Source organism: Typopeltis vanoorti, chromosome 20, assembly GCF_054136105.1.
Source record: "Typopeltis vanoorti isolate ZY-2024b chromosome 20, IOZ_Tvanoo_1.0, whole genome shotgun sequence".
NCBI classification, from domain to species: domain Eukaryota; kingdom Metazoa; phylum Arthropoda; class Arachnida; order Uropygi; family Thelyphonidae; genus Typopeltis; species Typopeltis vanoorti.
The window spans coordinates 47233116-47256869 of NC_143568.1; the positions used below are offsets into that span (position 1 = coordinate 47233116).

General features: G+C 36.3%; 1 protein-coding gene across 8 annotated transcripts in view; it reads left to right on the top strand.

Moving 5' to 3' along the window:
• The window catches only part of LOC150095411 (spermatogenesis-associated protein 6), a 523112-nt gene that overhangs the window by 148922 nt on the left and 350436 nt on the right, over nt 1–23754 (top strand). For all 8 annotated transcript variants that reach the window (XM_090410322.1, XM_090410323.1, XM_090410320.1 and 5 more), the window contains one exon: nt 5948–6085. In XM_090410322.1, the coding sequence (XP_090266448.1) occupies nt 5948–6085 (138 nt within the window). The remainder of the gene's footprint in view (nt 1–5947; nt 6086–23754) is intronic.

A 23754-nucleotide genomic window follows, 5' to 3' on the forward strand; every position in this document is an offset into this window, starting at 1 on the left:
TATTATTATTATTAATAAACAAGACCTCATGGAGTCAAAGACTCATCTAGGAGGTCCTTTTATCTCACACACATCTCATCATACCGGGTCTTAAACACATTCAAACTCCTTGCAGACACCACATTCTCAGGCAAGGCATTCCAATCATTCACAACTCTGCACGAAAAAAACCTGCCTCTCACTCCCCTACTCACACCCTCTTTATACAGTTTCCAGGCATGACCTCTGGTTCTCCCCTGATCTCCCACTATTCTCTGTAGAACTTCTCCACCATTGATCCTATAACAACCCCTTACCAACTTGTAGGTCTCTATCATATCTCCCCTCTTCCTTCTCTCCACTAGACTCTGCAAATTACATCTTTTCAATCTTTCCTCATACTCGACATTCCAGAGGTCAGAAACTACCTTAGTCAGTCGCCTTTGGACCCTTTCCAACATCTCTTCATCCTTCTGAAAACCAGGTGACCAAATCTGGGCACAATAGTCCATGTGTGGCCTAATCAAAGCCTTATACAATGGAACAAGAATCTCCCTACTTCTACACGTCAGTGTCCTCCTCATCATTCCCAGAAGTCTTTGTGTTGTCTTCACAATTTTGGCGATGTGTCCCCTAAATTTTAGATCCTTATCCACTATCACTCCCAGATCTCTTATTTCCTCTACTTCCAACAATATATTCTTACCAAGCATAAATCCTGCATCCCATCTTTGTTTTCTAAATTTTAAAACCTTACATTTTGCAACATTGAACTCGCATCCCCATTTGCTTGCCCAATCACTCAATTTATTCAAGTCTTCTTGCAAGACCACAACATCTTCACTACTCTTTATGGTTCGTCCCAACTTTGCATCATCTGCAAACAACTGAATATCTCCATCCAAATCTTTGCCAATATCATTAATATACAAGTTAAATAGTAATGGCCCTAAAACAGATCCCTGAGGCACTCCACTAGTGACTTTCCTTTTCCTGGATATTGCACCCCCATACACAACTTGTTGATACCTATCAGATAGCCAGTCTCCAATCCAATGCACTAATCTAATATCCAACCCCATCTGCTCTAGTTTGACTGTCAACTTATCATGAGGTACTCTATCAAAAGCTTTTGCAAAATCCAAATATATTACTGTGTATCCTTCTCCTCTGTCCAAGGAAGCAGCCACTTTATTGTAATAAGTAAGTAGATTACTAAAACACGACCTCCCTTTAGCAAATCCATGCTGTCCATCAAAGATTATGCCATTGTTGTCAACCCAACTCTGGATCCTAGTTCTCACAAGCTTCTCCAACAACTTAACCACAACACCTGACACACAGATAGGCCTATAGTTTGATGCTTGAGTTCGATCACCTCCTTTATGAAGTGGCACAATCTTGCCCTCCTTCCACTCTTTAGGGATTTGACCAAGTGCAAGACTCGTATTAAAAAAATATGTCAAGGCAGGTGTCAACTCTCTGGCACATTCCTTCAGAATACGCGGTGATATATTATCAAGTCCCACAGCCTTATTTACATCTAGTTTACTCAACTCCCCAAACACCTCTTCCTCACTTACAGTCAGTCTCTCCTCCCCATCATCAACTGCTCTTAATCTCTCCATGAAGTCACATTCACAAGATTGAAAGATCTTTATGAACTGTTCATTAAGTATCTCCACCACACATTCTGCAACAGCTGTCTTTATACCATTTCCTCCAATGTCAATGTCATCCTTCCATAATCATTCTTTCTTTTGCTGGCTACATATCGAAAGAACTCCCTAGGATTCTTTTTAGCTTCATTAGCTAACTGCTGTTCATACCTCTCTTTAGCTACTCTCACCAACCAAGTCACTCTCCTTGCCTGGTCTTTGTAGAACTCATGAAATTGGTTACTTCCACTTCTCTTATGCTGCCTCCACAATGCCCTTTTTCTCTGTATTGCATGCTTAATCTCTTTATTCATCCATCTCACACCTAACTTATTTAACCTTCTCACCCGTGGTATACATTTAGACATTGCATCCACTAAATATTTTTTGAAAATCCCCCAAGCTGCATTGATCTCTTTTCCAGCTAACTCCTCATTCCATGCTACACCTGCAAGCTGTCTCCTGAGCTCTTCATAATCACCCCCCTTGTAGTTCCACATATACCCTTTTTTCACTGGGGTCCTTGCACTGCTGGCAACCACCCAAGTAATCACCTCATGGTCACTTTCACCAATTGGTGGATGATTTGATACCTCATTGATAATTACATCCTCCGATGAGATGACCAAATCCAAGACCCTTAATCCTCTTGTGCCCTCTGTTACATACTGTCTGAGGTAGTTATCCCTCAAAAACTCAAGAAACTCATTTTCTTTACTTCCAGTTGCTATCTCTTCATTCCAGTCTATATTGCCATAATTAAAATCACCCATAATGATCACCCTTTTCTTATTTGCTTGGCTTATTTGATTATACATTTCACTATCACCACCATCCACATTACCAGGTCTATAACAACATCCCACCAAGTATTTGATTCTATTCACCTCTATCTCACACCATACTGCCTCAAAACCACTGGCCCCATTTCCCTCTTGCATCTCTACCTTGTATGGACATAACTCTTTCTCTATCATCAATAGCACTCCCCCTCCCTTTTTACCCCTTCTATCCTCACGAAACACATCATACCTTTCCATCTCTATTCCTGTCAGGATGTCATCCTCATCTAACCATGTCTCACTTATTCCGACAATCTCTGGGTGCACAGACGCAATTAGTGCAACCATTTCATCCGCCTTGTTTCTTATACTTCTAGCATTGGTATACAAACACAACAACTCATTTCTGGATCTACAGCTAGTTCCACTGATACCACTCACTCGATGTGATCTCTCCATGCTGGACTGGGGCCATTTCCCTTTCTGCTTCTTCATTTTAGAACCCTTTGCAATTCCATCTGTTTCCTTTTGATCCCTGATCATCCCATTACTTTCCTGCCTACACATTCTCTCACCTCCTCTTGGAGCATCCACCTTTCTCACTCTGTGTATCCCTGTCCACCCTGAGCCTCGCCGTTTCCCTGCTCCTCTTGCACACCCATTCTCTCATTTTCTATACTCATACCACTCACTTCCACATTCATTTCCACTCCTTCAATCTCTCCTGTCTTACTCTCCTGCTCTTCCACATCACTCCCCTCTTGATCTGATTCATTCTCTCTATTCACTTCTCTACCTTCCAGCAGCAGTCTCTCCAAGCGACTCACACCATAACCACTCAAATGTAGTCCATCGCTCCCATACAGCTCACTTCGTCCCTCAAACTCATTCCACACATTAACAAACTCTACTCCTATCTCCTCACACATTTCAGCCAGAATATCATTCATAATCCTTGCTCTCCGCCTCATTTCACCACAATCATACCTAGGCAACACACTGACCACCCTTCCTGTCACACTATTCTCCTTTATCTTTCCAAGCAGTCTCCTGACATTCATTTTGACATGCTCTTTGTTCTCTCTCAAATCATTTGTACCAATTAATACAATTAACTCTTTTGCTCATTCCCGCCTCATATTCAATGCCTCAATCACTCTACTCATTTTACCGCCTGGAAAACATACCTTGTGCATTTTATCCTCTAGCACACCTTTAATAATGGAGTCGCCATACAACGCCACTCGCTCATCTTTTGTTATCTCTTTCATGCCATCATGATTTATTTTAATAGTTTTGACCTGAATTCTCTCAATTTCATTCCGCATCCATTTCATTTCTTGCTTCATCCAATCCAATTCACCTTCTGAACCTCACGACACATTCACTCTATCATTAAATCTTTCTAACTTTCTAACTCTCGACCCCCTCTTCTCACTTTCCCTCTCATTCATCCTTCTTTGATTCCGTACTTTCGGTCCAACATACGTCCAACTTTCACTATCATTCTTCTCACTCTCACATATCTTTCTTTGTTTCCGTACTTTCGGACTAACATGCGTCCAACTTTCGCTATCATTCTTCTCACTTTTACTGTCATTCATCTTTCTTTGGTTCAGTACTTTCGTTCCAACATGCGTCCAACTTTCGCCATCAGTCATTCTTTTTTCGCTATCATTCATTCTTTCGATTTTTTTTACTTGCGATTTCTGCACCACGCCATTGATACCTCATTGATAATTACATCCTCCGATGAGATGACCAAATCCAAGACCCTTAATCCTCTTGTGCCCTCTGTTACATACTGTCTGAGGTAGTTATCCCTCAAAAACTCAAGAAACTCATTTTCTTTACTTCCAGTTGCTATCTCTTCATTCCAGTCTATATTGCCATAATTAAAATCACCCATAATGATCACCCTTTTCTTTTACCCTAATAATTTACCCTAATAATAACAGAACACTTTGCCACTTTCTTGATATTTGTTTTTGATCTTCTTAACAAAGTCTTCCCATGACTTATGATAACTCAGCTGCCATATATTTTTCTGTATATTCTCTCAGGACACATGTTGCTTATTTATTGTTTTCCTGGACCGTCTTTAACTTATTGAGTTCTCCATGAATTTTTTTAATCTTTGCAGCCAATTCACACGTGACTCCCTGGCTGAATTAGAAGCAACAACCTGAAACCACTGTTTGTTTCTTTATATTTTGCCAAAGCCTCCAAGGTTCAGTTTTTGTTTTCAAGACTATAGGATGTACTCACTTATGTATTATTAATAATATTATTATTATTATGTGACCATCTTCATGGAGTCTGCAGAATCACTGAGGAAGGCAATAACATTTTACCAAGCACTAATACCAACATTCCCTCAATATCTGTCATTCTTTTCTTTGAATTCATTAACGAATAAGACACCCATAACACTCTCTGGCAACCATTTCTACTCATCCAAGCAACAAATCTATTCCTCACACCCTTACTACCCACACTCTTGCCCAGTTTGCAGAGATGACCCTTAGTTCACCCTCTACTAGTCATGTATTGAAAATCATCTGTATCAATCCTATTAAAACTTTTAAATAACTTGAATGTGTCTGTCATATCTCCCCTTTTCTGTCTATCAACCAATTTTTGTATCCCACAAAGTTTCAACCTCTCCTATAAGCAACATTTCACAAATCTGCCAGCATCTTTTACTTCTCTGCATCTTCTCTGCCTCTTTCTTAGCCCCAAGAAATGTAGGTGATGATCTGTGCACAGTATTCCAGATGAGGCTTTATCAAAGCTTTATAAAGAGGTATAATAACCTCCTTATTTCTGATTATTAGAGGGTTCTTCACTAACTATGCAATCCTATAAGCAATTTTACTCACATTCGTAATTGCCATTTGAAATTCAGCTCCCTAACCACCAACACTTCAAATCCCTAGCTTCATCAGTTTCTGGAGTACAGTTTCATCAATGAAGTATGCAGCTTATAATCTTTTCATCTCACTTTGCCACTTTAACCTAATGCCCATTCCTTTGTCCGTGCAGCCAGTCTGTTTAAATCATCCTGCAAGATTTTTACATCATCTTTATTAACTATTGCTTTGCCCAATTTTGCATCATAAGCAAACAACTGAATTGAATATTTTCCCTCATCTCATTTCGTGTATCATTATGTACAAATTAAATAGCAATGACTCAAGTATAGAGTCCTGAGGTACACTGCTAGTCATAAGCCTTCTCCTGGATAAAGACTACTGTATGATATCGCTCCATCAACTTCCCCTTATCCATATTACCAGCTTCATATCCATTTATATTTATCTACTAAAGTTTTTCTTTTATAATTTTATTCTTCAAATTACAATTGAAGTGTGTTAAAAATATATATCAAAAGTTTGAAAGCTTTTTACATCACCCTAACAGTGGTCTAAAAATTTAAAAATATTAAAAAATGCCTTAAAAAGATTATTATAACGAGTGTTATTTTAAGCATGAATTGTGATTTTAATAGTTTTGTATGATTCATAGGTATCATGTCCTGGAGTGTGGCTCTCAAACAGGGATGATGTTTACCTTAGAATTACAATGTTTGGAATACATTACCATACTAAGTTGTTATCCCCAATCTTCCCCATTTTTGTTTTTGAGAAATTTAGGTTTGAAAAGGTAAGCTATAATAGTTATTTTACTCAGCATTTCAATATTATGTTTTAAAATTTTAAATTCAAACCACATTTTTAACTTCAAATTGTAAAAGATGTCAAAAATGCTGCTGCTAAAACAACTTGTAACATTGATAATTATCGCACTTGATATGTAAAAAAAAAAAAATTAATACTCACTAAACTTTGTCCTTTATCAGAGTAAGAAGTAATAACAAAGCTAGCTATTACAGATAAACCTTTATACTAATCTGGACACACAAATCTTTCTGTCCAGATTAGTATAAAAAAGTGCAGATGTGGCAGCCCTGCAAGAGGATTTGAATAAACTAGAGATGGGCAAATGAATGGGATTGTCGGTTCAATGCAGCAAAATGTAAAGTCTTAAGGTTTGGGATCCATCGATGGGAGGATGCATACTCGATTGGAGGAGCTGTACTGGAAGAGGTAGGGGAGACGAGATCTGGGGGTGATGATTGATAGAAAACTGAAATTCAGGGAGCATATTGCAAAGGTGGTGAGGGTAATTCAGAGGATTGCTGCAATACTGAGAAGGACACTGACCTGCAGAGATAAAAGAGTTATCATTCCGTTGTATAAGACCCTCATCAGACCACACTGATGAGAACAAATTGTTCTCAGATTTGGTCCCCAGGAGTTGAAGGGGATAAATTGACTGTGGAAAGGGTACAGAGGCGGATAACAAAGATGGTTTCAGGACCGTACAATATGAGTTATGAGGATCTGCTGAGGGAATGTGGACTGCAGAGTTTGGTGGATAGAAGAAGGAGAGGTGATATGATCGAGACTTTTAAACTGTTGAGAAGCAGTTACAGGTAGACATTGGAGAGTTCTTTCACTTTGTGGAACAGCGGGAAGAGTGATGACAAGGGGCCATCCCTGGAAGTTACGAAAGGAGGCTGTGCGCAAGAGGGTGAGGAGTGGTTTCTTTGCATGGAGGGTGGTTGTACCTTGGAATGCATTGCCTGAGTGAGTGGTTGGAGTGGGAATGGTCAATGGATTCAAGGAGTGGTATGATAAACTTTGTGTTTCCTAAAAATGACCTCCCACTATGATTCTTTTGACTCTATGGAGGCCTGGATAATAATAATAATAATAATAAAGACAATCACAAACTTCTATGCCAACAGCGGGATTCGAACCTGCAACCTGTTGGTTGGAGAGTGGGTGCACTAACCACTCAGCCAATTCCAATTATAAGGTGGATGATTATGAGAAGTTCTTTAGTTGACTCATACATCAGTACATTGGGTAGATGAGCTGTGCAGAAAAGATGGTAACAAGGCATGGAAATTCATAAGGCAGTATCTGATACAAGCAGTATATATATATATGCATACCAAGAGTTAAGCAAGTAAATAGAGTAGTAGTAGTAGTGAAATATATAAATAGTGAAATCATGCAAGCTGTGTTGAAAAAGAAAATGTTATGGGGAAGGTACAAGACAGGTGGTGGCAATCAGATCCACGAGGAATATAAAGTGCAGGCTAGGAAGATAATGAGCATTAAAAAGAGAAAAGGTGCAGTATGAGAGGAGATCGGCTGGTCAGGCCAAGGTTAATTTAAGGGAATTATTTTGCTATATGGCAAGCAAATGGAAGATTAAAGGAAGAAAAAAGGCAGGTTGACACTGGATCATTCTGGTGTAAATGATGCTATGCAATACATTGAAGGGAGGCAAGTATTAGGAGAATTGGAAGTGAAAGAATCAGCGGTTTATCAGGTGTTGGAAAAGACCACGGAAATGATTGATATATCACCACGTACTTTTAAGGAATGTGTACAACAGTTCGATATGTCCTTGACCTGATTATTTAATGAAAGTCTTGCAATGGGTAAGGTTACTGAGGACTGGAAAGAAAGCAAAATAGTACCACTACCTAAGCATGGTTCTAGGACAGAGTTTCTAATTATATACCAGTCCGTATAGCTGCAATTGTATCCAAGGTGTTCGAGAAATTGGTTAGGAATAGAATAGAAGGTTGGGTTGATGGGAATAGAATTCTTTATGATGGTCAGCATGGTTTTGTAAATGGTCGATCTTGTTTTAGTAATTTACTTGCATTTTATGATAAGATAACGAGCGTGTTAGATAAAGGAGATTCATTTATAGTGATATTCTTGGACTTGGCAAAAATATTTGATAAATTACCACATGATTAGTTGGTGTACAAGCTGCAGAGGATGTGAATGGATAATATATGGATAATAATAATGGAAAACAAAAACACTGTCAGGTGGTGTGTGTTGGTGGGACTGTGTTTGAAGAGCTCATAAAGCTAAGCTAATTTGTTTAGTTATAAAAAAATAGCATTATCAGTTAAAAAATTGTGTTACAATTAGACTGCATTGTGGAGTTAATTCATTTAGGTTAAAAAATTTATTTTAACTATTGTTAATTTAGTCTTTTGAATGGTGAATTTAATCAAAGGGACTTTGTGCAGTGCAATGTCTGTGAAATGTATGCATTACTGAAGGCAGCTCGAATTTGGTTTGAAAGCAATAGTGGTGGGAAAGTGTGCTGAATTCTATGAGAGCAAGGATCAAAAGTGTGTCTCAGGTCGTGAGATTGAAGTAATGGATGGAACAGAATACAATTGAAAATTTGTTTGATGTAACACCAGATAGCATTGAGAGAGAGAGAGAGAGAGAGAGAGAGTAAAAGTTGTTGAATGAAAGAACAGTATGACTGATGTAAAGAATAAAGAGTTGCCTGCAATGAGGGAGATAGCTCAGTTGTGCGGAGTGATACACAGGGTGAAGCAGGAACTGAAGCGAATGCAGAAATGTCTGGCAAGTGGGTCAGCTGATAACAGAAATAAAGAAGTGCAAGATAAGAGAAATGAGGGCTTGACCAAGAGAGAAAGAAAAATCAAGGAGCGAGTGTTGTACAGTGATTCAGTCATAAAAAGGAGTGATTGACAAGTGACAAAATTCCGTGCGAAAATTAATGATGTTAATGAGGCTATTAGAGCACAAAAGGGTAGGGTGAAAAAATTATCGCATGAGAGAGGACTTGAAAGAAGCTGACTGTTGTTGAATGAAGCGAAAGTGGATGTGCAGAATTAGGGAAACTAGAGCTTTTTTTTTCGGGGGGGGGGGGTAAGCTGTTGAGTTGGATATGCAGACCACATCAGTGAGGCAGTTGAGTGTAAGAATGTATATAATATGCCTAAGTTAGTACCACTAGTAACAAACCAGATAATTTGTATAAAGCGTCCGGATAGTGGTGGGCCTAAGGGGCTCTTGCACCTTATGTACACTAATGTCAAGAGCATTCTAACCTAACTTATTGGCATTAGTGAGACATAGCTAACAGAAGATGATATAGTTAGTAGGATAGAATGTGAAGGATATAGCGTGTTCAGGGAGGATAGAGAGAAAAGAATGGGGGAGAGGAGTGTTATTGATCATAGCCAATGAACTGCAACCAAAGAAAGTAGAAGTTCAACTGCAGGCCAGTGAAAATAGCACATTTTAGGCTATCTGGTGTGAGAATAAGGCCAGCAGAACAAAATATATGCTTGGATGCTGTTATAGACAAGGGGATGGAAAAGATGATGGAGATTTTATGCATTTATACCTAATGAGTGGAGGACAGGTAATTATTATGGAGGGTTTCAACTGTGCGAACATAGATTGGAGGAAGGAAATGGATTTTATGCAGTTACTAAGGGATAATTACTTGAGACAGAATGTAATGGAATATACTAGAGGTTTGAGAGTGCTCAGTCTAGTAATTATCTGAGAATTTGGCTATAACAAATATGACAACATTGCCAACAGTTCGTGAGAGAGTGATCATATGGTCTTGACTTAGTAGGTGGCCAAATGTGTGTAAATTGTCAGTTAAAAAGAGGTATACGTGGAAATATAGGGCTGGTAAGTATGACAAACTTAGGAGATTGCATGGATTGATTGGCATGTAAAACTGCAAAGGGTGCAGTTTTACATGCACTCCTTGTAGCTTCCCATGCACAATCAACATTTTATAATATAAAATGTTGATTGTGCATGGGAAGTGGTAAAGGAATGTTTGAGGGAGATAATAGCAGACTGCATACCTAAAGTAAATCAAGTGGAAGTTAAATGGATAAATATCATTATCAAGCTGGACTGCAAAAAAAGAAACAATTGTGGAGGGAATTTAGGGAGAAAAGTGACCTGCAGACACATGAACAGTACAATGCACGCACCAGAATGGTAACTAGTGTGGTAGTAAAGGCAAAAACAGGTTATGAAAGGATGTTAGCAATGCATGCTAAAGAGAATCCCAATCAGTTCTTTCGATATGCTGCAAGTAAAACAAAGAATGTATATGGCAGAATGATTTTAAGGAATGTCGATGGTAGAAAGGTCACTGAATCAGTCGAAATAGTAGAATTACTAAGTGAACACTTTGCAAGAGTATATCATCCAAGTGGAGTAAAAACAGAAGAGAGAGCTAAATCTGGTGTAATGATCTTTCTACATAAATCTCTTAGAAACAATATAATCCATTACAACTTTTGGAGTGATAGAATAACAGAAATGATAATTAAAATAGACAGAGGCTATTTGACAGTAATTGGAATTCATGCACCTGAAAAAGGAAAAGGAGGACTCAGAAAACCTTTTACACCCAACTGCAGAACACTTTAAATAAGACCAATTCTAAGGATCACATTTTGGTAATAGGTGATCTCAACGCAAAAATTGGCAATAAACTATATAAACCGAACATAGGACCTATCGGAGAACTTAACTGTAATAGAAATGGAAATAGATTAAGAGATTTTACTATAAGCAATAACCTTAAAATAATGAACACCTTCTTCAAACATAAAGACATCCACAGATACACCTGGGAAGCAAGAGACATAAGAAGCATTATTGATTACATAATCAGCAATATCAAAATGTCAAAAATGATAATAGGTACAAGAGTATACAGAGGATCTGAAATAGAATCAGATCATTCCCTTTTAAACTGAAAAATAAAATGGAAATCAAGATGGAAAACAACAAAAAAGCACAAGGAAAATAGAAATTTTGAATCGTTCAAAGTTAGACTTTTGGACAACAATAGTATTAAAGTCTTGTACCAAAAAATAATAAAGAACTGGATGACAAGTATAAACAAAATCAGAACATAGAAGAAGAATGGTCAAACCTAAAAACCATAATGACAAAAGCTGCAAAAGAAAGTTTAGGAACAAAGAAAAAGTGGAAAAGAAAAAGAGGCCTTTGGGACTGGGATGATGAAATTAAATGCATTATTGAAGAAAAGAAAAAAGCATATAAAACTGGCCTAAAAACAATAGAATCAAAAATCGAATACAGTAGAAAAAAAAAGCAATAGCAAAAGCAGCATGCTGGAGAGTAAACAGAAACAGATGGAACAATTTTGCAACAGAATTTGAGAGAGAGAGACGGTATGCTCAAAAGACCTAATACATAAAAAATTCTTAAAGATCTAAGCAATGAAACTAGACAAAAAGCAGATATTAATGCCATCAAAATAGAAACATGGCAAAATTACTACCAAGATCTGTGGTATGATGAAGACATTCAAAACAGAAAACTACCCTTTGTAAATATCCCAGTCCTTGGAAAATATCACTCTAGAGGAATTAACAGAAGCATTAATCCAAAGCAAAATAGGAAAGGCTCCAGGAGAAGACAATATAAACTTGAAACTTATCAAATATGCAGGACTTGAATTCTCACTCAGATTACTTAACTTTTATAATATGATCTGCAAAGAAGGAAAATGCCCACAAGATTGGACCAAAGCAATAGTTATCTCCATCTACAAAAAAGGACACAAATCTGATTGTAACAATTATCGTGGAATCAGCTTACTTAGTACCTGTTATAAAGTATATGCAAAAATCATAGCATATAAACTTAAATGTCAGTGGCGGCAGGTGAAAATTTTAAGTGGGGGTGCTGCATATACAAAAAAAAAAAAAAAAACACTTTTTTTCCCTAATCAGTAACGAATTTATTAATAAATAAATTTACATATTAAAAATTGCTTTATTAAAAATATTTCATCCTCACCACGAACAAACACCAATAATAAAAGTTTCGTATCAATAGCAATGACAAGTGCAAACGAATATTGGCATTAGATCGCAGTGCATTTGTTTCGTGTAACGATAATTGAAAAAATATAATTCTTTTCATATTTTCAACAGTGACACTCATCATAATTCAGCCTTGTATCTATAATAAATAAATAATTATATGTTATTTTAACAAAATAAAATAAGCTTTACAAAAAAATAGTTCACCACGAACACGCGCCAATAATAAACGTTTCATATCTCACAGAAATAACGAGTGCAGGCATAAGATACACTGCCCAAGCGGCAGTGTATCTAATGGCGTAACGTGCAACAACAGCAAACGAATATCAGCGTTAGATAGATCACAGTGCTTTATTATTGTTACACAGAATTTGTGTAACAATAATTGAATGAAGGTGAAAAAATATTATTTTCATTACTTAAATATAAAGAGTTAATAAGCTTCAATTCAGCGATATAAACATTGTTTAAATTAAGGGGATATTAAATCCCACATTGTTTTAAAACCGAATAAGAAACTCAAAGATTGGAATCAGAGAGTTTCATGCCGAATATAGTAAACTATAAAGTATTGGTGACCACTAGCGTGAGCTAATGCAAGTGACCCTAGTACGTAGTACAATACCGGAGAACTTGCAGCAAAGTCGGTAAAGTTCTGATCGCTATTCTTAGGTATTTTCCATAATGTAAAAACACATGAAACTCTCTGATTCCAATCTTCGAGTTTCTTATTCGGTTTTAAAACAATGTGGGATTTAATATCCCCTTAATTTAAACAATTATTATTTTTATATTTTCAACAGTGACACTTGTCATAATTCAGCCTTGTATCTATAATAAATAAATAATTATATGTTATTTTAACAAAATAAAATAAGATTTACAAAAAATAGTTCACCACGCACACGCACCAATAATAAACATTTCATATCTCACAGAAATAAGGTGCGTAAGCATACTAAAAATACGCTGCCATTTGAGCAGTTACAGTTGGGAATGACGTAATGTACAATGACAAGAGCAAACGAATATCGGCGTTAGATCTCAGTGCATTTGTTTCATAATCTAAAGTGTTAATCGAACAATTCCAATTATTAACTATTCAATCAATGTCAAAACATAAGCTGTAACCTTTAACATGTTGTACTGCATTTATATAATGTTGTAAACATTATTATTTATAAACACAAACAAAATTTAATTTTTTCATTTTTTCCTTAGGGGTGCTGCAGTGTCGTAGTGTTTATGTATGGGCCGCCACTGTTAAATGTATAGTAGACCCAAAATTAATAGAGGAATAAAATGGATTCAGAAGAGGCAGGTCTTGTATAGACTCTGCATTTACGTTAAAATTACTAATTGAAAAACACAGAGAAATGAACATAGAAACACACATAGCTTTTATAGATTACACAAAAGCATTTGATAAAATTATCAGAGAAAAACTATGGGCATATCTTGTGGACATTTTCCTTCTTTGCAGATCATATTATAAAAGTTAAGTAACCTGAGTGATAATTCAAGTCCTGCATATTTGATAATTTCCAAGTTTATATTGTCTTCTCCTGGAGCCTTTCCTGTTTTTCTTTGGGTTAATGCTTCTGTTCAACATGGGAATTTCTTTCTTGCTGGCCTGTTGGCTGAGTGGTTAGCATATTTGCTCCCCAGCCAAAAGGCTGTGGTTCGAATCCCACTGTGGGCATGGATGTTTGTGATTGTCTGTGAAAATACTAGTGGTGGTCGGCAGTAGATGGCATTGGTGTAGATTATGAAGGTAGTTGTGGTGGAGACGGAGAGTTGTAGAGTAGGTGCCCTCCCTCGATGAGTCTTTGTCTTCATAGCGCAATTGGAAGAACAACAGTACATTACACCCTTTGATTGGAAAAGTTTGATTCTTGTGATGAGAGGAATCTGTATGTTTTTTGCCGGCCTGGTTGGCTTAGTGGTTAGTGTATCTGCTCTCCAGCCAAAAGGCTGCGGGTTCGAATCCCGCCATGGGCATGGATGTTTGTGATTGTCTGTGAAAATACTAGTGGTGGTGGGCAGTAGATGGCGTTGGTGTAGTTGTGGTTCGTTGGTGGATTGAATGGTGGAGACAGAGAGTTGTGTAGTGGGTACCCTCCCTCGTTGAGTCTTTGTACTCCTTGGAGGTGTCACGTAATAATAATATGAAATACCAAACCAACTCTTTAGAGCCTTATATAATATACATCAAGATAATAAAATATTTGTGAAGTACAATAATTCAACATCAAACTGGAAACCAATAAATAGAGGAGTACATCATGGAAGATAACTATTGAAGGAAGCTTCAAGATAAACCGTAACACCAGATTAGCTACTCTTCTTTTTGCTGATGACCAAATAATCCTTGGAAGCAATGAAAATGAACTACAAAAATCATTATGCAGTCTAAATAATCAGACAAAAACATATGGTATGGAAATATCAACAGATAAAACAAAAGTCATGGCCTTCAAAGGTGCTAATCCAATAAGAAGCAAAATAGTAATAAACAACAGAATAATAGAGCAAGTAAATGCATTTAAATATTTAGGATGCACAATGTCATATGAAAATGAAGCTGATAGAGAACCAAAGATATCAAACTTTTTAAAAGTAACAGGCATTATAAATAAAATTTTTAAACCCAATTATGTACAAAAACACACACGAATAAGAAACTACAATACAGTAGCTAAAGCTACTTTACTTTATGGTAGTGAGATATGGACAATAAAAAAAAGCAGATGAAAGAAGAATTGAATCATCCAAAATGAAATTTCTGCACAGAACTGAAGGAGTCACAATAATGGACAAAACGAAAAGTAGTGAAATCAGAAAAAAACTTGGAATTACAACTTCCCTAAATGAAACAGTTATTTGCTATAGAGAAAAATGGAAAGAACACATACTGAGAATGAATAGAAGCAGAATACCTAAACAAATTCTAGATTACTACCCAAAAGGTCCCAATGCAGAGGAAAATTCTTAAAAAGATGGAATTGAGTCTGGAACAGGCCGCTTGGCCTATAAGCCTGGAAAGAAAGAGGAAAAAGAAGGATTAAAAGGTTAAATAAATTAGGCATTAAATGGATGATTGAAGAGGTCAAGCATGCAGTCTAGAGGAAGAAGGCATTCTGGAGACAGCATGAGATGAATGATTGTAATTAATCATTTGAATGAGGAGTGCAAAAAACAGACAATCCTTACCAAGGGTTGGTAATTCCTGTAGCAAGGCTTATACGTTGGTCATACATAACTGGTAATTAGCTTATTGCCTTAGATACCCGCCATAGAATTTGTTGGAAGAAAACTAAAATAATACACCGCAGCAAGTTTAAGTACAAAAGATTATTCATGGAATCATCAGCAGCTCTATAAAACGTTCCAAACTTCAACAAATTTGGGTGCATGAAACTACCCCAAATTTAGGAAGCCTACATTATGAGAACTTCAGCCCAACGGCCAAGACAACCCAATTAGTCCGCTAGGGGGCACCATTAGGCCTTTAGGAGCAATATTAGTTTCTTGCCTTCTTCCTCATTTGCTTTTGTTAGTGCCTGTGTGCACATACCATATTTGTATGTTCCTGAAGGTGGCAATGTGACGTTGCCGAAATATTGAAGGTATTCATTAAAGTTTGCTTTAATTATTGTTCGTTACAAGGCTTGGTAAGGATTGCGAAAGTGCAGTATAAGCAGCACTTATTTAATGAGGGTAAAAAAAAATTCCAGCATGCTCTTTCAATGCATATCCAGTAGAAGAAAGAATGATTATTATTATTTTTATTATTATTGCCCCAAGACCTCATGGAGTCAAAGACTCATCTGGGAGGTTCTTTTATCACACACACACACACACACACACACACACACACACACACACACACACACACACACACACACACACACACACACACACACACACACACAGCTCATCATACCATGCCTTGAGCACATTCAAACTCCTTGCAGACACCACACTCTCCACCAAGGCATTCCAATCATTCACAACTCTGCACGAAAAAAACCGGCCCCTCTCTCCCCTACTCACACCTTCTTTATACAGTTTCCAGGGATGACCTCTGGTTCTCCCCCCGATCTCTCACTATTTTCTGTAGAACCTCTCCAGCATTGATCTTATAACAACCCCTTACCAACATGTAGGTCTCTATCATATCTCCCCTCGTCCTTTTCTCCACCAGACTCTGCAAATTACATCTTTTCAATTTTTCCTCATACTCGACATTCCAGAGGTCAGAAACTACCTTAGTCAATCGCCTTTGGACCCTTTCCAACATCTCTTAATCCTTCTGAAAACCAGGTGACCAAATCTGGGTACAATAGCCCATGTGTGGCCTAATCAAAGCTTTATACAACGGAACAAGAATCTCCTTACTTCTACACGTCAGTGTCCTCCGCATTATTCCGAGAAGTCTTTGTGTTGTCTTCACAATTTTGGTTGTGTATCCCCTAAATTTCAGATCCTTATCCACTATCACCCCCAAATCTCTTATTTCTTCCACCTTCAACAATATATCCTCACCAAGCATAAATTCTGCATCCTATCTTTGTTTTCCAAATTCTAAAATCTTACATTTTGCAACACTGAACTCACATCTCCATTTCCATGCTCAATCACTCAATTTATTCAAGTCTTCTTGTAAGGCCACAACATCTTCACTTCTCTTCATGGTTCGTCCCAACTTTGCATCATCTGCAAACAACTGAATATCTCCATCCAAATCTTCACCTATATCATTAATATACAATTAAACAATAATGGCCCCAAAACAGACCCCTGAGGCACTCCACTAATGACTTTCCTTTTCCTGGATATCGCTTCTCCATACACAACTTGTTGATACTTATCAGATAGTCAGTCTCCAATCCAGTGCACTAATCTAATATCCAACCCCATCTGCTATAGTTTGACTGTCAACTTATCATGAGGTACTCTATCAAAAGCCTTTGCAAAATCTAAGTATATTACTGTGTATCCTTCTCCTCTGTCCAAGGAAGCAGTCACTTTATGTAATAAGTAAGTAGATTAATAAAACATGACCTCCCTTTAGCAAATCCATGCTGTCCATCAATGATAATACCATTGTTGTCAACCCAATTCTGGATCCTAGTTCTCACAATCTTCTCCAACAACTTAACCACAACACCTGACACAGAGATAGGCCTATAGTTTGATGCTTGAGTTCGATCACCTCATTTATGAAGTGGCACAATCTTGCCCTCCTTCCACTCTTTACGAACTTGACCAAGTGCAAGACTCGTATTAAAAAAATATGTCAAGGCAGGTGTCAACTCTCTGGCACATTCCTTCAGAATATGCAGTGATATATTATCAAGTCCCACAGCCTTATTAACATAATTATAGAGAGATGATATTGGTCGGTGAAAATAAAACAAGAATAACCACTGCTTAGGGTATAGTTGAGATATTAAAGAGCTATTCATCAGTTTTCCCCTTATACTCAGTTGCATATCACAAACACACACAAAAAAAATAAATTTCTTAAATAAAAAGTAAAGAAAATTAAAGGTTCAGAATCATTCATATGAAAAAATAAATTTTATGGAATAAATAGATAATACTTTGAATTATTGCATGTCTTTATTTTATTATTCATCCAAACGTCGCTGTTCCATCAACAGAACACCCAAGCATCAGCAATAATAATGAAATTCAGTTATCTTTGATATTTTGCTACTTTCAGTCATATAAAAACCATAGATTTACACATTTTTAAATTTTTGTCATTATGAAGGTATATTTGTCAAGCTAGAATGATAGAACATATTTTATTTAATAGTTTATTAGCTTGATTTATAACTTTTAAATATTTAGACATATGGTATGTGAGTCTCCATTTGGACTCTGGCTCTCGGTCCCACAAACATTAAGATGGGGTTTGCAGTTCATAAAGGTATTTCAGGCTTGTGAATATGACATTATTCAGAGTTGAGTGCAGTGGGAAGGGAGGAGGAGGAGGAGTGACTGTTAATGAGCAGGAGACATATAGAGAATTGAGTAAACTTTATGTTAATAAGGTAGTGAGACTTGATATATCACTGTGTGTTTTGAGGGCATATGGTAGGGAGTTGATGTCTGCCTTGACATACTTGTTTATTATGAGTGTTACAATGGCTCCGAGTTCCTAAGAAGTGGAAGGGGATAAGATTGTAATGCTTCATAAGGGAGGTGACAAGACTGAAGCTTTAAATTATAGGTCAATCTATTCTCAGCATTCTCTTTGATGGCTAGCATTTGCTAAAGGAAGATCACGTTTGAATAATCTGTTTACTTATTTTAACGAAATAACAAATGCATTGGACAAAGGAGATGCATATATAGTGGTATATTTAGATTTTCTAAATGCCTTTGATGGATTGCTGCATGACAAACTGGTAATTAAATTTGAACAGATAGGGTTGGATAGTAGATTAGTTCAATGGACTGGAGATTGGCTGGATGATAGGAATCAGCAAGTTGTGTATGGTAGAGGGATATCCTAGAAGAGGAAAGTCGCTAGTGGTGTGCCTTAAGAATCTGTTTTGGGGTCATTGCTATTTAACTTTATATGTTAATGATATTGGAAAAAGGTTTGAATGGAGATCTGCAGTCATATTCAAAATCCACCAAGTATAGTTGGGAAGAACCATGAGGAATGAAGCAGATGTTGTGGTTTTACAAGAGGAATTGAATAGTCTAAGTGAAGGAACATGTGGATAGAGTTGCCATTTCAGTGTTGCACAGCGATATATCACTGTGCAACACTTTGCACAGTGATATATCTTTTGCTCTATCCCATCTTTAAGACTTTAAAGATGGGACAGAGCATACAATCAGTTTGAATATCTTGGAGGAAGAGGAGATCTAGGGATGATGGTGGATAAATCCCTAAACTTTCACAGACATGTTGCTAAAATTGTGAGGACAGCACAGCAGATTCTTGCAATGATTTGGAGGACACTGACATATAGAAATAAGAAGACTATGGTTCCATTGTAAAAGACCTTGATTAGCCCACATACAGACTGCCATGCACAAATTTAGCTACCTGGTTTTTAAAAGGATGAAGAGATACTGAAAAGGTCAAAAGCATTGGACTAATGTGGTTTCTGGTCTCAGGAATGTTATGAAGAAATATTGAGAAAATGCAATTTGCAGAGTCTAGTGAATAGAAGGAGAAGAGGAGGATATGATAGAGACATATAAGTTTATATGAGATTGGATTATTATCAACTTAATGTAGAATAGGCTTTTCATAGAATCAGGGAGATGGAGGGAGAACAAGAGACCATTCCAGGAAGCAATATAAGGAGGATAAGAGCAGGGGAGTAAGAAGTAGGTTTTCTGCATGGAGTGTAGTGAATGCATTTAAAACGAAGTTTGATGAGATGTATGTGTGTGTGTGTGTGGTGACAGAGGAACCCTCACAATGAGTCTTGACTCCTTTTTTCCTAATAATAATAATAATAATAACATGATAATGAAAAGTAGATATATGGCTCTTGGGTTATGTTTTTAAGTGAAAATATCATGGTAATCTGTGCCAAAGTTTGTATTCTTCTAAGCTTTCTATAACTGTCAAAACTTTTAAAGGACTAAGGGCAAACGTGCTTAATTGGCATAAAATAATGATGGATATTTACAGTAGATGCTCACTATAGTAAATTGCTATAGACCAGAGAAATAGTTTGTTATAGTGCTGTAGTGAATTTTGGATAAAAGATTGAACCCCTACTCTATTCCAATGAAACAAAGGAAATGGCATAAAACAGAGCAGAAGAAATGGCAGGAAATAGAACAGAAGAAGAAGTGGTACAAAATAATGAAGAAAATGATGGGCAACAGAACAAAAGAAATAGTGAGAAATAGAGCAAATGAAGTTGAGAGAAATAACAAAGAAAATAGTGAGAAACAGGAATGGCAGGAAATTGTACATTGATGACAAAGGATTAAAAAGAACCAGATATAAAGAATAGAAAACAACAACATGAAAAGTACAAATGCAGAAAATACTGGCAAACATACAAGAAAGAAGTAGAAGAGTATGAACTTATAAAAATTAAAATTCAGATCCATGTTTAATTTTGAAATGTTACATTGCATTAAATTAATGTCACTTGAAATCCTCTTAATAAATTAAATATGTACAGTCCATATACCAGGGGTGTTCAACCCATTGATCACAGAGCGATTTTTGGTCGATCTCTTGTGTATTCCTCCTTACTTATAAATTTAATTAAAACTGAAAACATAATATTTTATTTATCATTATTTTGTATTATTTTTAATTCGCTTTAAGTGTATTGTAATATTGCTATTGTTTATTTATTTTTCGTTAAAATTGTCAAATCAGCAATTTTCTTATAAGTCCGGGTAAATGAATTAATTTCGATCGGTGGAAGTCAAACAGTGAGCTGAGTGAATAGGATTATAAGCAAAGTGTAAAAACTCGATTGTAGCTTAAATATTCCAAAGCACATTACATCGCTTTTTTACTTAGGTTAAGTCCCATGTGAATATTGTAAAAAAATAAACTTTGTTTGTCTCGGTATAGTTTGTATTAGATGTTTTTGTAAATAACTCTTTTGAAGCTAACTGTATATACTTTAATAAGAATATGTTAGACTGTTAAAAACAAAGGCAATGTTTTTGTCGCCGAAGCTGCATGGCAGCATTAGAAAGATTGTCTGAAATCAGTCAGAAAGATTTCAAACAACTTTTCGATGGCTGGCAACTTACAATCAAAAGAAAGCAGAGGAGAACAAAAGGCGTGCCGAACTTGAAACTTAAGATGAAAGACTCATACCGATTCTTTCGGGGTTGCCAAACTTCATGCGAGGTCTCAGAGGAGGCCTAATAAAAAGGGCCTGAAGCAAGCAGAAGGGGTCCCGGTTCCAGAATTGCTGTCAGAGAGGAGGCCGCCTGGTCCAGAGATTCCGTCAGAGAGACTGTCCGGATCCATGTTGCTTGAGAGAGGAGTTTCCCACTTCCAGAAAGGAGCTTCTTGGTTCGAGATGTTGCTAGAGAGAGACTACTTCTAATAGGGCCGCATACAAGGTTTCAAATTGCCGAAAGGAAGAGTTCCAATTGCCAGAGAAAAGTTTCCAGTCCAGGTTAATGTTACACATTTACCAGTGTGTTGCATTTTCATTACAATTTGATTAATCAAATGACTTCACTGATATTACTCAGTTAATAGTATTTATTCGCATGGTATTTCAAGATTATTCAAGTAAAGAACTTTTGAAAATTATACCATTATTGGGAAGGACTAGGGTAAAAGACATTTATTCGGCATTTGATGAATTTGTGAAACAACACAAACTTCTGCTTTTTAAACTTTTGTCTATTACTACTGATGGTGCTCCTACAATGATAGCTAATAAATCAGGCTTCATTTCATTATGTAAAAACGATGACAAATATCCAGATTTTTTAACGTACCACTGTATTATTCACCAACAAGTACTGTGTAGTAAAAGATTAAACACAAAAGATGTTTTGGATATTACATTTAAAATTGTAAATTCTGTTCGAGGAAAAGCCCTGCAACTGCGGTTATTTAAATTACAGGCAGATGATTGAAGGGAGCTTTTGTTGTACAATAATGTTTGCTGGCTCAGCAGAAGTCAATTTTTCGAAAGATTTCTTGTACTAATTAACGATATAAACATTTTTCTTGATGAAAAAGGAGATATTTATCCACAATTGAGTGATAAAAGATGGTTGTTACACTTATGATTTTTAGTAGATTTCTGTACGAAATTAAGCAATTTAAATTTAGAGTTACAAGGTAGAGATACAAAATCAAGAAATGCTTCGCTATGATTTAAAAGAATTTATTCGTGAAATAGAATTAGTTGAGGAAGAAATAAATTCAAGATTTAAAGATTTTAATAAAACTGAAATGATTGTATCTTTTATCAATAATCCATTTCAAGAAAACTTGAACATCACAGAAATTTCAAATAAAATTAGTGGGCTGTTTGATATAACCCAAGCTGAAATAGAACTTGAGATAATAAACATTCAGAATAGTTTACATTTAAAATCAATAAACAATGAAGTCATTTGGAAGTATGCATATGAAAAATTCCCAATATTAACTGATATTGCACAAAAAATTCTGCCATGTTTCAGATCGACATACTTGTCAGAATCCGCTTTTTCGAATATGACCATCATAAAAAATCAATTAAGAAACCAAATTACAAATGATCATTTGGATGATTGTCTGCGATTGGCCACTTCTTCATATCAACTTGACTATGAAAATATTGGGAGGTCCAAACAATGCCAAATTTCACATTAACTTTTTTTTTTTTTTAATCAACCAGCATTTCTTGTAACTTGTGAGTTTGTAATCAATCTGTTGTTTTTTCTAACTTTGGTTTTCGAAAATAGAGAAATAAATATTTTATTCCAATATATATAATATTTTTTTTGTTGTATTAAAATAATTAAAAGTGATAAATAAATTTTAAAGTGATAAATAAAAAAAAAGAATAACATGTAAGAAAGTTTTAAAGCGAATAAAAGTTGAGCAGCTCTCAGATATGAACTGTAGACTAAAATACAGAAATATTATTGAAAAGAAAATGAAAGAGTTTGAGAACAGGAATCAAACCTTGGAGAGTCAGTGGCAAACTCTGAAGGAAACATTGATTGATTCTGCCAGAGAGGCATGTGGTGAGGTTGTGTGCAAGGATAAAAAAATCAGAACTCCCTGGTGGACACAGGAAGTTAAAGAGGCAGTGAAGGAAAAGAAGAAAGCATATCAAAAGTTCCTGGCAAATAAGTCAGCTTTTACTCTTACAGAATACAGAGACAAATGTAAGAAAGCTAAACAGTGTGTAAAACTAGCTAAACAAAAGTCATGGGAGGACTTTGGCAAGAATATAGAAAATAAATATCAAGAAGGTGGCAAAATATTCTGGAGGTTGTTGAAGAAGCTTAGGAATGGAGGAAAGAGTGCTGTAAAAGGAATTAGAGATGATAAAGGTGAAATGAAAACAGGAGAAAAAGATATCCTTGAAGTATGGAGTAATTACTTTGAAAAACTGCTAAATGAAACAAGCAGTGATGACAGCACAGTGATAAAAAACACTGACCAGGCATGCAGTCAGGAATACATATCCATACTTGAAGTAGAAAAAGCCATCAAAGGCTTGAAATGTGGAAAGGCAGCAGGAGTAGATGATATTCGACCAGAAATGCTAAAGTATGGTGGTATAAGAGTCTTACAGTGGCTGCACTGCATAGTTCAGAAAGCCTGGACGGAGGGACGAATTCCCAATGATTGGAGTAGAGCTCTCATAGTACCCATATATAAAAAGGGAAATAAAACTGAATGTGAGAATTACAGAGGTATTTCCCTACTTAGTGTTCCTGGTAAGACCTATGCAAGTATACTTGAGAAACGGTTGAGAAGAATTGTGGAAGAAAAGCTTGGTGAAGAACAAGTTGGATTCAGGGCAAATAGAGGCTGTCAGGATCAGATCTTCACTTTACGACAAATAGTCGAGAAAGCATGGGAATATAACAAAGATCT